Source organism: Micropterus salmoides, unplaced genomic scaffold (genome assembly GCF_014851395.1).
Source record: "Micropterus salmoides isolate LMB-PRFRI ecotype aquatic unplaced genomic scaffold, ASM1485139v1 Ms_hic_scaffold_15, whole genome shotgun sequence".
NCBI classification, from domain to species: Eukaryota; Metazoa; Chordata; class Actinopteri; order Centrarchiformes; family Centrarchidae; genus Micropterus; species Micropterus salmoides.
The window spans coordinates 4,451,006-4,469,302 of NW_024040596.1; the positions used below are offsets into that span (position 1 = coordinate 4,451,006).

The following is an 18,297-nucleotide window of genomic DNA, read 5'->3' on the forward strand; positions in this document are numbered from 1 at the left end:
CATGGGATTACAGCCTGAACGGCCCAATTTTTCATCCCCCTGGCTTATATACAAACATGCTCACCACCCCACGTGATTTCAAAAGCACAAAGTACATAGATTCATGCATTCTTGTGTTTGTGTGTTTTTGAAATTCACACGAATCGTCTTGTGATCGTGCAAGGTGAGTACACATGAAGTAAGAAGAACATAGCAGAACCCAGAGAATAAAAAAGGGAAAACAGCTTTGAATGCTGGTGTCTCTGTTTTTAACCCCCTATCGACCCACCTGGTGACCCAGGAAGTCCGGGCCTGGACTCCACAGATACTGAAACGTGTTGGGAGTCACTTGCTGAACACAACGCAAAAGACAGTGTTAAATTAAGTCTCCAGTTACGTGGATGCTCCAGGACGTGACATGGTTTTATGTATTATCAACACAGGACATGACCTTATAAGCAATTAAAAAGTATATATTACTTTAAGTATTATTTTCTTTATTCTAATTACTACTGTAGTAGCAAAGCCATCTCAAGTAAAACCTAGATACAAAACAGCAACAGAATACTGATATACAGTAAAGTGCCTAAAAATTTCAACATACACTGATTTTTGCAGCATTTTGGGGTTAAATCTCAAGCTCTGTAGACTGCGAGTGTAAATTTAGCACAATTTAAAAATATGGGTACAAGTATTATTTTATTCAATTTGAAATTGACTAGATAATCTTCTTCCCAGTTTCTAGATACATTTTCATGGTGAAAGTCAGATTTTTTGAAGATACAGTGCTCAAGAGAGTTATCTGTCTCTATCTGTCTTATTTCTCTAAAAGACAAAACAACTTCTTTTTTTAATGACATAACATGATGATGATTAATACTGAGTTCCTGAGTGCTCTGTCATAGACCTACATCTTTATATTTAGCATTACCGCTCATGATTTGTTCATACAAATGTAATATTGTTCTGTACTGTGACGCTTGAACACTTTTTACAATGGTGCCTCAGTGGATACAACTGAGACCAACGTTTTTGATATGAATCTGGGGCCCATTCTGCCCTCCATGCCACTGCCGCCAGATGGCACAAGACATTTTTAAATTTTACACAAAGTGGCTGTAAGTATGTGCAATTTAGACAATACAGTACGTAGCAGCAGACAAAAATCTGTTTCACATTCTCTGTTGGTAAGGTGGGGACAAAGTATTCACAAGGTATCTTTAACCCTGGAGGGTAGAACATAGGGACATGTTCAATATATCTTCAAACGTGAACATCTGTCTGCTCCAAATTAAAACTGAGAATTATTTATTTTAATGTAATTCACACAACAAGCAACACCTGCACTGACACTTCAGTGCTCGTAACAAATCAGTCTTCCAACCCCTAAACTGCATTAATCCTTATGTCCACTAGATGGAGACATCTGTCAGTGAATCTGTTTGTCGCCAGCTCTGACCAGCTCAAGGAACATGAACTCTGCAACGCCATGTGCTGTCATAAACATTCTCTGCCATACCTAACCAGTGAGCCAAGCCACATGTCAGCGTGTTAAGGAACAACATCTATTTTCAATCTTTGAAATTACAATGATAACTTAGTGAAAGACAGTGATATGTGGTAGACAGAAAGGGGTCGTATCCAAAGACATCTGTAAAAACACTCCGAAGGGCTCTTGCATAAAAAAAACAGTACACTAAAGTTTTTGACTGAAAAAAACTCCAGTCCAGAAGTAATACAGAAACACAAACAATATTCCGTCTCGAGTTGGTGCTGATGTCTCAATGCCAGCAGGTCTCTTTTCAGGAAGTGTTGACTCTGTCCTGATAAACTCACCTGTTTCTCTTGCATTCGAAACCTCCTCTTTCCTTGTCAGAGGTGGCGGAATGGGCTGGGAAGACTTGGGAGTGGTCTGCAGGAAAGTAATCATGCAACAGAGAGAAATGCATATTTAAAAAGTACAATGGATGACATTTACTGGAAGCTGCATTAAGCAGGCTCTAGATTTTATGGCTGGGACGCCCTTTTATTTCCATTGTTACCCCCCGCTACATTTAGGGGTCTCGGTAAAAAATGTAAGAACAATGTCACTGCATGGGAAAAAGTACGGCCCGTTAACATTAATCCCAAACAATCTCAAGGAAAATTACTCATGTTTCGACACTGTTACCATTCAACTGCAGTGATGTTTATAGTTTGTGCAGCCAAAGCTCTCTTCCCAACTAACAAGACTGCTTCCCAGCTCTTCAACAAGCTTTTTTAGGCATGATGGAGTCAACATGTGCATGGCAACCAAAGGAAAGAACAAAACCTTTCCTTTCTTTGTCTTTTGGCAAATTGTTGCTGTTTTCCATAATTGCAGTTTATATGTTAATCGCTGTCAGACATCTCATGCCTGGGCCCTGTTGCAAAACTCCTCTTTAAGTGAACATTATGAAGACTGCCAGGGAACACAGCCCCCGCAGTCAGTCACCCTGCTAAGTATCATTACCCAGAGTGACACTAAAAGCACAACAATTGAGTTTGTTTGCAATACAAATGACACACACCAAACTTCACTGGTATTCATTTTTGTGTATTTGTGTGTATGTGTGTGGTCACCTCATAGCTGTCACTCCAAACCCCAGTTTTAACCTGCATAACTGAACTATTCAATCAAATTAAAGGGGTTAAACTTAGGGAAGGATGTGCGGTGTGTGAGTTTTGTAACGCCTTTCTATGACTTGTATAAATTTTTATTGTTTTTGTTGTTGTAGCCTATATAGTAAAGTGTGATTGTGGACAAATGAAAGACAGGTTAGACTCCAGTCTATCAGCAATCTTCCATTACTAAAAACACAGTTGGGGGAAGGTTGGGGGAGGTGGGGTCACTTATGCTCCCAAACTTCCAATCTTAATAAAATGGTACCTCATTCTTCACCTGTGACACACCCTGGATTTTGTCACCTGAAGAATTGAAGAGAGGAGCGGGATAAAGAATGTAGGAGAGGGGGGGGCAGCTGAAGGGACAAAGCCAGTGTTGATAATTAACTAGTTTCCTCTCCGGGAAATTTTCCTTCCCGCTGCGTTGCACGGCACGGGCTATGCTAAGAATTTGGCCAGACCATTATTGACTGTCCTAAGTTGATATATGTTTTAATGTGATAAAGAATACCCTGCTTGTTCACTCCTTCAACTATCCATCATAGCGCAGGGGATGACGGGTGGGAGGCTCCGATCTTTAGAACATGGCGTTGATGGATTTGAACCACACAACCCCCTGAATGTAAGAGCAGGTATGCAGCTCCCTCGGCAATGAACATATCTCACCTCGGCAACAGTGTAGGGTGTTTCTTTTTCTGTCTTTTTTTTAAGCACACCCTACTAACTATCACAAAGGGAACTTACTGGAATTTGACAATTTTCTGTCATTGGCTGAAGGATGAAAGAAAAACAGTCTGGCAGTTTATAAAGTGGAAGCAGGTTTGGAAATTAGTTGAACAGAAGCAATCTTTCCCCCAAGCATTGCTGTGTGCCATTAAGCCTTAACAGCACACTAAATACAAAACGTGCATCTTAGCCAATCCTTTAGCTCCTTGGTATTTTAAAAAAGTAAAGGCACGGCTCCTCTGCTTAACTTCTGCTGATGCAATGGATTAAAATGGATCATTACAGCAAACAAAAATGCAAACGTGAGTTAGAATTTGCCCTCACTGACATATTCTTTGTCTTCCATGAAAACCACTTAATGAAGCTATAACAGCATCCCCCCAGGCTCCTATTAAGACTAATTAAGTGGAGCACTGGGTAATCACACAACATTGATTTCTGTTTCATCTAATCACTACAACATGTTAACTCTGTTCTCCCTGGCTTGTTCTGCTTCTTGAATGTAAAAGATGAAGGTTTTCATTCATTGTAGGTTTCTGAACTCCACCTGAAACATCAAGTCAAAATTATACTGTTTGGGCTTCATGCTGATGGGGACACTTGGACTCCAGAAGTGACACCGTTGAGGATGACTGACTAGCTCAGCCATCTATCACCATAAATTCCAGAATGACAAAATGGAAAGTTTCACTTATACAGCTCTCCGTCTTTTCACTTGTCTCTGCCCAGGCTTGCCTTAATTGCACTGGTTGGACAATTGTGCAGAGTGTAGGTTCTACGTTCTGTGAACAGACATCAGATGGAAAGACGTCGGCAGGTAGGCATTAGATGCCAGCTGTTGTCTTTTCCATTTCATATTATATGATGCTAATAAATGCCTACTGAACAGATGGAAAAGCCCCTTGTAAAAGTTGCAAAACATCAAGGCAGAGAATAGAGCAGTAATGATGAAGAGACTTCCGACTTGATACCTGACCCTGCCCTCCCTGTCTCCTTCTCTATCTTTCTTTCCACCTCTGTCAGTTCCACTACACAGATGATTGACTAAACAGTCAGAATAACAAGGCCTTGAGGCAGGCGGGGGGTGGGGGGCTCTGTCTTGGATCAGATCGAGTCCAAATTGACATCTGGTTTTTCCTAACTCTACACTATATTTCTGAGTGGCAGACATTGTGGTGGTGTTACATGGTGGAGGCTGTGCTACATTTCAGCCTGCATGACTTGTCTTCCAGGGTGGGAAGACATGAGTGGGTGTCTGTTAGACAGAAGAGAGTAAGACAGAAGGACAACGGTTGGGAAGGGAGGGGGACAGAGTGAGATTGACAAAAGGAGAAACACCAAATGACATGCAAAGGTTTAGAGAAACTGCATAGGTGATAGTGGGAATAATCGCACAAGAGTGACAGCGTAAGTGAACGGAACAGTACACGGTGGCTAAGAGACAATTATCTGTCGGCCTTCTTGTGATATCTTTGGAAATGGCCTTCATCCAGGTGATAAGTCTGCAGCTGCATCTGTCCAGAGCGCACACACCTCACCTGCAAGCAGGTAAATCCTCTGCTGTTGCAGCGTGCACAGTCTATGCTGAAGAATGAAGCTAAAACTAAAAGTCTTCTTGCTGGCCTTACTTTATATTTGGTCACCTAAAAGCAAATGAACTAGCGAAATAATTTCATAGGAATACTATTATTATGTCTTTAAAAAGGCTCAGTTCCCAAAAGTAATTTCCTTTTTAGTCTGACAAAAAGGAAAGTATGTAAAAAGTCTTCGTCCCCAAATGTAGAAGCGGACAGAAGCGGCTCAGTTTCTAGACATCAACTCAGCAGTTTTTAATCTCTCTTGAAGGGTGAGTGTTCACTCACTTATTGCGAGTAACTTGAGACGTCACTGGTATATGTAACACTGGGAGGTTTGCAGATGCACGGTCTGCTGCTAATAATCTTTGTCAGCCAGGTATACAGGTCTGGCTTGATAAGGTGTTTAAATCCTCCATAGGGAACAAAGCATTCTTCATTCATTCTTCTTCACTCTGTTATAAGCTGTTCATATACAATATGAAGTCAAACGTATTTAGTTCCAGAGCAATATCCAGTGACAAAACCAATAGTGTTTCAATATTATGTACAAGAAGAGTACGGACCGCAAAATAACTGCAAGGAACAGTCGCATTATTAATAAGACATCATTAAGCCAAACTGAAGAGGATACACAAACAGCAGCAGGTGAGTAACCTTCATAATAGGTAGTGCTGGGCAACGATTCAAATTTTTAATTGCTATTAATCGGATAGTTATGCGCAAAATTGAATAATGAATTCTAAAGAAGTGTATTGCGAACTTTTAATTTAAATGTACTGGTATATACACTAAAGTGCAATAACATGTGGTTTGCAAACACTTTAAACAAATAAGGTGCTTTTTACCCGCAGTGTTCCCTTTACACAGTAGCAATAAAATATTTCTTGTAAACACTACTTAAACATTAATGTAATAAAATCAAATATTAAACCAAAGCTATTTTTCTTTTATCAGGGAGCAGCAGAAACAGTCTATGTTCCGTAGCAAGTGTCCCTGTCAGAGTGAGGTGAAGCGCTCGCCTCACAAAGCACGCTCGCCTGCTGCCAAAGCTGAATTGTCTTGAACTTTTTGTACGCGACGCGCAGCACAAATCACTGGAAGAGAGACTGATCTTCGCTGTTTGTGAGTTTCCAGAATCTATTACTCTTTACTAAATAGGACATAAACAGGAATTCACACGGCAGAGCATCCCCGCAAAACTAGATGAAGGCCGATCAGGTAAAGTTATGAAGCCTCTAATTTTAACTTAAGTTAAATAGGCTACAGCTGTGTAGCACACAGAAGCCTTTGCCATGGTTGCAGACCATAGAGCACCTGCCGTTTACTCGCGAGCGCTTGTCTCCCTTTCTGGACACCGAAGCGCAGAACGACCCCGCGGGGGCCAAGCGACTACGTTGTGATTTTAAGAATGTTCCTTAGACAGACATCTTCCCCAACACTAATCGGCATGCAGCGTGTAGCTATCCACGCTATCCCCCCCCCCCCTCCTGTGACCCATGGTTTGACTGGATGTGTCTTCAGAGCCAGTGAGCAGCACACTTTCAAAATAATAATAATAAAAGCTGCGTTAACGTGCCCAGCCCTAATAATAAGTTAAAGAGCTCAATAATAAACAAAAGTTGTTCCATACCGTCCATATATGTTTCTCCATGGGTGATTTTGTGGTTCTGGATTCCTCATAGGCGCTTCCTTCCCCTGACGCCTGAGGAGACCAATTACACAATTAATTTTGATGTCTACAAGATGTTCTGTTTCTTGTTTTATTCAGTGCATTGACTATTACATAATTATCTGAAACTGCTCTTTTAAATGTGTGTGTGTCCGTCCATTAATTCCACTTGGTTAAATTCAAGTCAGCTTTAAAGGAATTTAGCAAATTAGGGCAGTGTGTTTGCTGGATACCTGTACATATATTTTAACTACACAACCTCTATGCTATCTGTCCCCTCTGTGACAGTATTACTGCCCTATTTTAGTGGTCTGTGTTGTCTTTATTACTGCAAATGTGTCTTTGTTGTATCAGAAAGATTACAATACGGTAAGTAGGTCTCACATACTCCCGTTAGATTCAAATCTTCTTGGTAAGTCAATACCTGTAATGTGTCCTATATACAGCTGTGTGTGAGGTTATCATTTGCGATAAAAGACACATCCTGAAACCAGAAACCCGCCATTTCCCCAAAGAATGTCATTCTCCCGTCTAATCCAGACAACATCTAAAGATCTGCTGACAACAAGCGGTAAAATCTTCAACCTTGTTCTGTCAGTAAGGGCAAGGTTTTGGTGGTCTCGTGAGGAGAACAGCTGCGAAGGCAATGTTTTACTAAATAACATTTAAGCCTGCTGATGGGCTGCAGTGAGACACCTGTGTTTGTGTGTGGGTGGTCATCTGTTGCAGATTGATGATATTGATGATTTATGATGTAGCATGCTGCAATAAACCAACAAAGCCCAGTAAAATGTCATTATTTGTATTACTTCAGGGCGTCTCTCCCCTAACTTAATTATTGAAGCTAGTTAGCCAGACATGCTAATGATTGGAGCTTACTTTAGACAGCTTACTTTAACATATAAACACTTGCTCATGTGTTTGTGTCTTCATGTGGTTTTGGATAGACCATCAAGTGCTGTTTTATCTTTCTAACATACAGTATTTCTTCTTCTTTGCAGTCATACTACAGCATTTCAATCACATGTAGTCTGTTGTGCTCATAGTGTGATTCGCCGCCACTCACCATATCCGAGTCATCCTCATCCTCTTCACAGTGCCTCTCAGCAGCACGGGGGTCTCCCACCACCCTCAGCTCACCGATCACCCCCTGTTGTAAAACAAGGACAAGGTGTTTTTATGTTTGATACATATAATTATGTTAGAACAGCACTTAATGGTCCTCACACACACAAAAGATGTCTTTATTTCAACATGCACGGGTGCTTATCTCTGAACTTGTTGCTAGGGTTTTGGTGATATGTTTATAGGAATTCCCCCTTTAGACAAAATCAGAGGGGCTATTGATGTCTCCAGTTTTAGCCTGTGAAGTGCCTCTATCTCTGTCCCGCACACACGATCTGATACATGTTCCCACACAGGATCCTCGCACAGATAGCAAGAATGCTATCTCGCAGCCTATCAAAGGGCCATTAGCTGTGAATAAAGAGGTCGTTTCTCAGCTGCTCAGTTATTTGAAGTTGACTCTTCAGGACACATTTATGTGCTGAGAAAAAAGTCAAATGGATTTTTTAGTAGAGCTTTGAAGATAAATAGCAAAGGCTCTTTGACATTTAAACCCTATACAGGCTTTTAATGGTTGTACTGGCTTCTTTTGTAACTTGTACGGCGTTTAGATGACAACAAATGCTTTAGATCTTCACAATAAATCTGTTTCTGTGCAAGAGATGGACTACTAACTGACTCTGCATTATGTTTTTGCTAGAGACATCTACTAAACAAATCCTATTTTGGAATGAAATGTCCTTTTTATAAATACATAATGTAAATATTTAGATGTAAAAGAAGCTCGCTATGGCTTGATTTCATTGGAGAAATTAAATTCACAAGACCTCTCTAGCTTAGGGCCATGCTAGGGTCAACAAATAGCACATGGCCAACAAGTCTTAAAGGAAGAAACAAGGTTAGGTTCCTTTTTCCACATACTGCAAGAGGTTTACAAAATATATTTCTGGAAATACCTTAAATATGCTTGTGTATGAAAAAAAAAACACACCAAAATAGGCAGCTGTCTTCAAACAGAACAATAAAAAAGATTAAAACAATTGTTACAGCAGAGGGAAGACTGCAAACACACTTATTATGTATGTATTATGTAAGATTATAATTGTCATTATGAATAGAAGATATTTTTTCTACTTAATGCTGAAGAAAGACAGCCATATAAATGACTGTATCTTTAATGTCTTATTTTCTAAGATAAATATAGAAGATTTGCATGAATTAAAGATATCACCTTACCCCAAGGGAAATAGTTTTAAAGTGTCACTTTAAAATAAATTCAGTTATTATCTGTCTTTTATATCTGAGATAATAATTGTCACACTAGTACTCAGTCATTTTCAAGTCATTTCCCCCAGATTCTAAGTGAATTATAAGAACATAAAACAAAATGCAGTTTGTAAATCCCTAAAACAATAGTGTCATGTATCAATGTTTACAAAAGCTGTTTTTTCCCACACTTAAATGGCTCACGGCTTACACAGCGTATTATGGAAACAGAAACCTATACTGTACCTACTGCCCATGTTTTATCTGTTTTACACAATTAGCTGTACACACAGAAGCTGAATTAATAATCACCACTGACTTTAGGCATGCAGTGGCACGTTTTCTCCACGCAGGTAGCCAAAGGCCAAACTACTATAACCCTTTAGAAGCTAAGGTCAACAGTTGTTGGGATTTTCAGCAGTCAAATGACTGAAATAAATAATATTGGAACTGCAAGGACTTCCAATTAATTGCAGATTACTCTCAAAAGATTGTGAGGTGAGGTCAACATTTATGTTATGGTTTAGATGAGGCCAATTTGAGCGATCAAATCATATCAGAGTTATTCAGCCAAGATGTTTCACATGATTAACTATGGAAAATCAAAACACTTTTCCAAAACTTCACTGTCTCAGTGCAGATCGTATTGTTCTAGAAAAAGAAGTAGTTTGGGAATGTGAAACATGCAGTCTGCTGACTCCAACACATAAATATAGTAAATATAGTAATATAGTCGTACATGTTCACTGCAGATGCATCATGCAAATATTTCTTTATCTACTATGAAAGCTTTAACAAAAAATAATAATCATTTTATAATATTTTAATTATTTAATTTCTTGATTTCATGGGCCTGAATATTGTTTTGTTCAAAACAGAAAAGGCCTGTGTACACACCAGAAACTTATTAGGATCGGCTCCTCCAGCTTGCCCAACAAAGACCCCAGCACCGGCCTCCAGCTCCATCTCGTCCGGGGACCTCTCAATGCGCATCACCTGAGGGTCTATGTCACAGTTGAGGTAGAACATCACCTTGTCATCCCTTACAGCGATGGCAAATCGAGTCCAGGTATCCCTCATAGAGGGCACAAGGAACCTGGCGGCCTCATACGACTGCTGTGAGTCAGGCTCTGTGTAGTACAGGATGACATTCTGGTTGCTGCCCTGCACGGCTGACAGTTTAACACCCACATACATGATCTGCTGTGAGGGCATCTGTGACAGAGAAGATGACGCCACCCTTGTCAGAGGTGGGTTTAAGGTTGAAGATGAGGGCGAAGTCTCTGTAGAATGGGTTCGGCAGGTGGGCACGGGCCAACTGGCCCGTGTTGGCATCGGGGGCCGAAGACAAAGCCGGGGCTGTTGTCGGGCCCATAGATCTGGGTGATCTCATTTGGTGGAGGATCCCCAATCAGCTGTAGCAGGGACACTGCACTGTCTTCTAGAGGGGGAGAGAAAAAGGATGTAAGGCCACAATATGCTTGAAATATGTTGGAGGTTAGAAGGGAGGGCTGCATGGCAGGGTATAATGTTAGACCAGATTATATTAGGCTGTTGGGGGTTGACTTAGAGTGAATGTGCCTGATGGATGCTGATAATTGCATAGGTCCTTGTTGTGCTAAAACAAAAAAACAACAATCAACAGCATAATTTGTCAGTGACGTAAAAAGCATCTACACATTTCATATTATCTAAATGCTAAGTTGACACAACTGCCTCCAACCAAACTGTAGACTTTTCTGAGAAGCGTTGGCAAAGCAACTCTGCTCAGGGGACCACAAGCAAACAAACAATTCATAAACCGAAATATGGAAACAGATGACATCCACCCAAAAAAGGCAAAGGCTGAGGCTGGGAAAAGCAGATGACTTTAGCAGACATTGGGCCTGAATTCCAAAGACAAGACCAGCTAACGTCAAACTTCTACTTCCTGACTTAAAGCGAGATGTAAAGGCACAGTCTGGAAGATAGAGCACAAGAAGATGTGACCTGAGAGTTAACTTTACACGTTGAGAGTACACAGTATGCGTTGAGATGAAAACCTTTATATTTCTGCTGTGTCGTATTTCATTTCTAAAAAAGGTTTAAGACTTATTATTGAACATAGTGATAGAAGGGTCTGAAACAAATATGTCAGAAGAGCTAAAAACACGCAGAGCTGCTGACACTAGATGTGATCTCCGTAAATTACCATAAAAAATGTTGAACTTGTTTCTTTTTTTGACTCCTGTGTGCAGAATTGGGTAAATATGGATAACTATGCGTCACATTCCTGAAGACACTAAAAACGACAATTAAAACAAAACAAAAGACTCTTCCAATTTGTGTGACATCCGCTAAATGTCACTGGTCCAGGGCACGCGGGGACCAACAGCTGGGCCCGCTGCATATCTTTGCTCACTCTTCCATCACCCTGGGTGACTCTGGCGAGGTCAGTGCATAATAATTGGAGGCAAGAATACAAGGAGCACAAAGACCGATGTGTATTCATTCACATTCATGGTGGAGACAGACTAAACTTTTCTGCTTTGATCAAAAATGATGTTTTCTCGTGTTAAAAGAGAACTCACAAAAATCACTGTTTTGAGACAACACTTGACGTAGTTTCTGGTGCTTTGAAGAAATGCTTTGTTTTACCACCTGGTGACTAATGTGAGAGCTCTATTGCTCGGTTCAAAGCCTCCCCACTGCCCTGAGTACTGGAGATCAGTGGGGTTGGCGTTTGGCTTTGTTGAGAGCTTAAACACACGAGGTGTTTGGCTGAACCCGGGGTCCTGCTTTTCGCTGTACAACCAGAAACACGAGCCTGGATATTCTGCACGCTGTCTGAGAACTAAAGACGCTTTCATATAAATCTGAGCTGACAGAGGACCCAGTCAAGCTGTAACAGGACAGCAATAAAAATACTTTCCACTCATTTCTGACAAAGATTCATCACTAAGTGGATTGCACATTTTAATTTGTACTTATCTAATCATATTCTGTTCATGTCACCAGAATATTTAAATGAAGCACCGATAGGATAAAAATGTGCCAGAAATACCAACCAAATCTGAAAAAAGCACATTTAGATAAGTGATACACATGCAGAAAAGAAAAGAACAAAAAAAAACAAACTCTGCAAAGTATCCTCTCTGGGTCACTTCACATAACATTTATCCAACACAACATGTACAACAAGCTTTTTAAAAGCTTATAAAATCTTGAGACAAACAACACCTCAGAATAACATTTTCTAGCTAAACTAGAAAATGTTAACTAGTATTATTAGTCCCAGAATCAGAGCACCTTAGGTCGCCTGTAGATCCCTGACTCCTGAACAGAGGGCAGTTAATAATAAACATTTGCACCAAGCCAAACAGATGTTTACTCAGTCAGAAGGAGAAACCTCAAGGGCCTCGTCAGTAGGCCTGTGCTCACATGTCTAAACCTGGCTCGCTTTTATGTGCAAAATCTCTGCCAGAGTAGGGTTGAAAAAGGGAAAACTCTGTAGTAACTGAGCAGTGAAACCCATCATGTTTTAATTTGTAATCCTCCTGCTACAGGTACTGAAGCTGACATGTGAGCTAAAACAGAAACACTTAATAAGTGAGCGTGTATATTCACTTTTTTCCAATGAAAAGTAATGATGATTTTGTTCTGAATGACATTTGTAGTGAAAAATGTCCCTACTATCTGCAATGTACTTCAGTAATTTGCAAAAGACATTCAAACTGTTAAGTTAGCAGCTGGACATAAAAAAGATTTAATTTGTGTTAAACTTCATGTTCTAATAAATTGGAATGTGAGGCGCATCTCTCAAAACAGCCTGGTTGTCTCTCAGCAAGCAGCATGTATGACAATCTCTGTATCCTATAACTCAAACATCTGATTTTCTCATAATCTTGCCAAATAGGCATCCTCACACATGCACTCACGATCCAAGCTTCCCAAACCTCTCATTAGAGAAATATGTCACCTATGAGTCATCACTTACACCAACCAGATGTGATGATGTGATGTTCAGAATTGACCAAAAAGAGAGAAACATCCGTGTGAACCAGACGAAAAATAATCACAGTTTACTACAAATCTAAAAAAGGTTTCTGTGCAAATGCCTATGAAGAAAAAGGGAAAGCTCTGACATGTAAATAAAGACAATTTCATTACCGGATCTAAAGCAGATGAAAAGGTTTGACCTGCTTTAGGCTGGCAAAGGAATGCTTTTGCTGAGGCCTGCTCAATGTGCCTACATTGTCAGCAAAGGGCCAACCAGGCATTCCCTCTCAGAGATCAAAAATCGTTGGATATACAAAAGCTTCACCATTAGCATTTTAAGTGCAATCTCAATTCAGGTTTTCCAAATAGCTTTTGTTAACCAATGACGGCTTCAAGGCCCATCGGGCATAGAAAAAGACGGTTGATGAATGGCGAGGTGCTGGGTTTATGGTTCTAGTTTGTCTTGTCAAGAAGGCCGCTTACTGACCAAGAATGCAGCACTTCATCTCCAAACATTCCAAGATGGGGTACAAGAGATGGTGACACCCTGTTGATAAAGCTGTATATACAGCGTGAGACTGTATATACAGCTTTGTGAAATACAGGATCCCGTATAATCCATGGGAAAACATTTGTACATCTGGACTGTCCCAGAAAACATTTTACTTTCACAGACTATGCTTCATCACCACTTAAAACATCCCTTGAGGCCTGCTGACAGGGGTAATGATCTCTCCCGTTGCTCTGCAAAAAAAGCTGGTCAGTGGTCTGACCTTTGAGTGTCAGAGTTCACCCCTGGAGAAATGACTTACTATCCCATGATTGTTAAAAAAAAATCTACAGTCATTAAGCAACACAAACTTTTTCTTTAGTGCTTGTTAGCCTATAAATTTAAAAGTGAAGTTAATTAAATTTAGTCACATGATATTGTGATATCTGCTTATCTGATCCTGTTTGATTTTGCGGTTTTAATGTATGTCTGGCTACTACTACAGGATTAAAGGGGAGTCATTTTAATGTTTATATTGTTAAATCATTGTAATTAGTGGAATCAATCGTTCATAATTGTATCTTATGAAAGTAGATACGGTACGATGATTACTTTGTGGAACATAACAATGGAACATAAAATATATCTTGTAACTTCTCTAATTGCTTTGTAACCATGCAAGGTGTAAACTGGAAAACAAATATGAACACAGGATGATCTGAATATCAAGGTCTATATATCAAAACCATGAATAAATGGTCCTGTCTTTCTGCAAAAGATATTCTGAACCTCTGGGCGAGTAGATGCTGACTGATGATGCAGAATGCTCGCAAAAGATATCAAGCCAAAAACCACATCATAGTCCAGGAAGGAGATTCCATGTCGGCTCGCCCTGAAGACTGAGCTGTAATTCTCAAACCACAAAAAGGAAGATGGGTCTGCCACAAGCTGTGCACTTTACTCTTTGGGGAAGGAGCAATATGATACTTTTCAAGTTCTCAACCACGTTCTCTACCTGTAAGTGACAAACCTTCAAAGGAAACATGCAGAGTAAACACACCCCTTGTCACATGTCTTCATAAATATGTCTTTTTGCAACTGGAAGAAAATAGCATGTGTGATATTATAGGCACAATGGAAATGCTTCTAAATAGGTTTAGAGCCCATTCAAAATGTTGAGATGGCACTGCTCTTCAAAATCTGACACTCATTAAGTGTCACAATCCAGTTTGAGACATCCCTGTACTGTGTTTTGCAACGCTGCCTCATCAGTTCTCATTTCGTGCAACACAAACCAGAGGGGGCAATGAGTTTCTGGCAGCAAAGACATCAGACCACACTGTGCCCATAATTGGAACCCCCCTGAGAGCCCACTCAAAATGATTCCCTGGCAAGCAGCAGGCTGGAGAACTAGAGCCAGCTTAGGGCCTTTCTGTAATGAGATACAATATCAATCTCGGCTCAATGGCACCGTGATGCTACAAATCAGTGTCAGACCACCAAACTGGTGTACAAGCCACAAATCACAAACTAAATGTACACAGACATTCAGATTCCACCAAAAGAGCAGTGTATATCTTAAGAGAAAAACATCCTTTTCATCTTTTAGACCACCACACACGTGACAGGATTCTGTTTAATATCAATCACAGAGCCTAAACTGACGGAGAGAACTGGAGTTTATCATGCAGGATATAGTTTTACCGTCAAGAACTAACCAAAATAAATTGCAGTTGACCTCTAGACCCTGATATGAATGACTGCTCATCTTTCAAGCAGGAGACTGGTAACCATGGAAAAACATCATTAAAAGGGCTATTGTGCCCTAACAATCCTGTCTTAGCCCCCCCCCCCCCCCCCCCGTGGTACATCTGACAGACTACTTACAAAGTTTCCATGCACACACAGCTATCTCTGCCATCTTCCCACAGTAATATCCCACATACACATATCTATAGGCTACATTCACATATTTTAGTCTATAATTGTTCCACTGTTTTTCGTGCCCCATGACGAGGGCCCTTAACTTTAATTTCATCCAAAATACCAACTCAGAAAATGTAGTATATCATGACACATTCTTGCATGACAGGTCATAGTTAAATTATGTAGGAGTGGGGTGGTATTAAGGCCCAAATAAAAAAGAGAATATGAGTGCCCTCCTCCCACACATCAAGCAAACACAGCTGCAGATAGTGAAAAGCTTCCCAGACACTGCATAGTAGTGGTTCTGATCTGTAAATTTAAGAGTCAAAGAACTCATAAGAGTTCAGTAAGATGTAGCAGAAAACAGTCCAAGATAGCTGTGGAGCCAATAACCTGGGAAATAAGGGCACACATTTACAGAGCTTTGTAACACATTATCTTGACTATTGATGTGTGACCTCACTCAGCTTTAAGCAAAGCCCACCAACCTGTTAACCACTTTTAAAGATTTACCAATCTGACCACTGGCTGCTGCAGTAAGACATCAGCATAGGCACATGAGTCTTTTAGCGAACAGAAAACATGTGAGGTTAGAATGCTCCTAGACACCGTTTGTCAGTTATCTTCAGGATCTGGATGCAAAGACACCTCATAGAAGTAACTTAATAGCAAAGTAATATGTTACATCAGCCTCCATCACTCTAACAAGCAGTGTCCACTGGTAGATATTTGCCATGGCTGTGTTTGAATGAGCAATATCAGATGGTCCTGGCTGCAGTGGCTTTCTGTCTATCCAAGAATGATTTAGAGTGACTGAAAGCTCTCCAGCGATACCTTAAGGCCACTTTAACAGGCAATACCCAACATGCATGCCTTGGTGGTGAACCAGCTTCTGAAGAAACTTTAAACCCTGTCTTCTGGGTGTAAAGTTGGTAACAAGATCATTTGCCTAAGGTCAGTCTGCTGTGTCTTGAAGCTGTTTCATATGTCTTGCAGCCCTTTTGTGCTTTTCCAAACACATAGGCTTTTGGAACAGTTACAATCGTGTGAAGTGTTAAGCTATGCAGTACCCGGAAAGCTAGCACTTTTGTGTCATTTACAACAAGACTACATATGAAAGATAGCCCTTATCCCCCTGATTAGAAAACCACACCATGACCTTGCACACCAACCACATAGAAAGTTGAAACAATTCAAACAAACACAAATCTATTTGGGCCCAGACGCATCACTTAGTGCTGGAACCAGAGAGATCTTGTCCACTCGTGTCTGTCAGTGAAGCAAGCTGTCAGAAAGATAGTGAAGCTGTAAAAAGACACAGTCTTGAACTCCCACTGATGTGAACTGAGAGTGGAGAGCAGGACAGTAACCATGTAAAAGGGAATGGCTATAAAGCCATTCATAATTTGAGGTGCAGCTTGCTCTCATAAACAGATTTTCTCATATTAGATTGTTTGATATACGACACAAGATGTTCTCACATGGATGACTAATAGCAATGAACATCTGAGTCATTTTCCTAATTATTTTTAGGTCATGCATTCTCCTGGTTAGTCTCGGAGAAAACAACTCAAATGCACACTAGTCCTATTAATGTTTAGAAGAATAGAATTGCATCAACCAATTTAACCGTAAACTACAGCATAACCACTAGTTTACTGGAATTTTTGAACATTAGAGAAATTCATATAACTTGCCGTTTTGAAAGAACCATTTCAAACAACCAATTCACTGTTCTGGTATTTGACCTGAACTATTCATTAAATCTAAATGCATTTTTCTCACAGTAATTACAGGCACATGAGATGCTGCAAAAACTGAATTACACTACAACACTCTACTGTAGAATATGCACACCACTCCAGATAAGATAGAAACAAGTGCCTTATATGGCGATTCATTCTTTTAACATTTTCTCCTGTTAAAATGTGTCACCTGAATCCAGAAACATTCCAGCTGTGATAAATTATTTTGCTTAGCACAGTTGTACAAACTGACATCACACTGAAAAGTAACTGATGCAAACATGACTGCTTCCCATGCATGACAACCTAATATGTCCATTCCTGGACAGACAAATGCACATCAAGTTGCCCGCAAGGCTGTCACTGTCAAAAGAGACATGCAGTTCTAGATGCCAAATTATCTAGTGTTGCATGCATAAATTGTTTACAGAGGACGGAACTGTCTTTTGCAATTTCAGATGTATTAAGGCTAGTGGAATGGCACACACATAAATAATTATATGTAGAAAAAGAAATGTTATATGGTTATGTTTTCACGTTTCCCATCTTTTATGTGGCATGTTATGCTTGAAGTTTGCTTCTCACTTCTTAATACTATGCACTGTGTATCTGTTGATGCTATCAATGGTGGATAGGATATATAGAACCAAGCAATTATTAGTGTGTGTGTGTATGTGTGTGTGTGTGTGTTATAATGACTTTGAAGTAGTAATTCACATGCAATCCAAAAGAAGAGGGAAACACATTCTGTACATGCAACACTGTTAAGTAAAGTGCTGGCATCGCTGTCACCAGAACTTAATTTTCAAAACAGGATTAGCAAACTTCAAGCATGCTTATTTTTCTTTTTAAGTTATTTTGCTGTGCATGCGGACCAGGACATTGTTAATGTCTGACAGGGAAGTAATTATTTTGGTTGGGTGTGGGGTATTCGGTAGTAGGTGGAAACACCAGACAAACTGGGGAGTAGGGATACTGAAAACTGGTTCAAAATGAATCCCCAAACCAGGATTAATCTGAACCAGTGATTACCTTTCTGATTACTAAGTGACAAGCACTGATACCCATCATCCTCCTCGTCTGGTAGAGTGTGGCACTCCACAGGGAGGCGTCCCTCATCCAGGAGTGTCCAGCAACTGTCCCGCAAGACTTCGCAGACGCTCCGGCAAGGCAACACCGGCATCGGGACCCGAGAGCCACACTTTGGTACCAAGAGAAGGCAGAAAAACCACT

At 40.3% G+C, this 18,297-nt stretch overlaps 1 protein-coding gene across 1 annotated transcript in view; it reads right to left on the reverse strand.

The window, feature by feature from the left end:
* LOC119903834 (collagen alpha-1(XVIII) chain-like) overlaps window positions 1-18,297 on the reverse strand; it is a 78,003-nt gene that overhangs the window by 21,867 nt on the left and 37,839 nt on the right. The window contains 6 exon segments of the mRNA XM_038720082.1: window positions 1,816-1,891; window positions 6,556-6,627; window positions 7,661-7,744; window positions 9,823-10,134; window positions 10,136-10,267; window positions 10,269-10,366. Coding sequence (XP_038576010.1) covers window positions 1,816-1,891; window positions 6,556-6,627; window positions 7,661-7,744; window positions 9,823-10,134; window positions 10,136-10,267; window positions 10,269-10,366 — 774 coding nt within the window.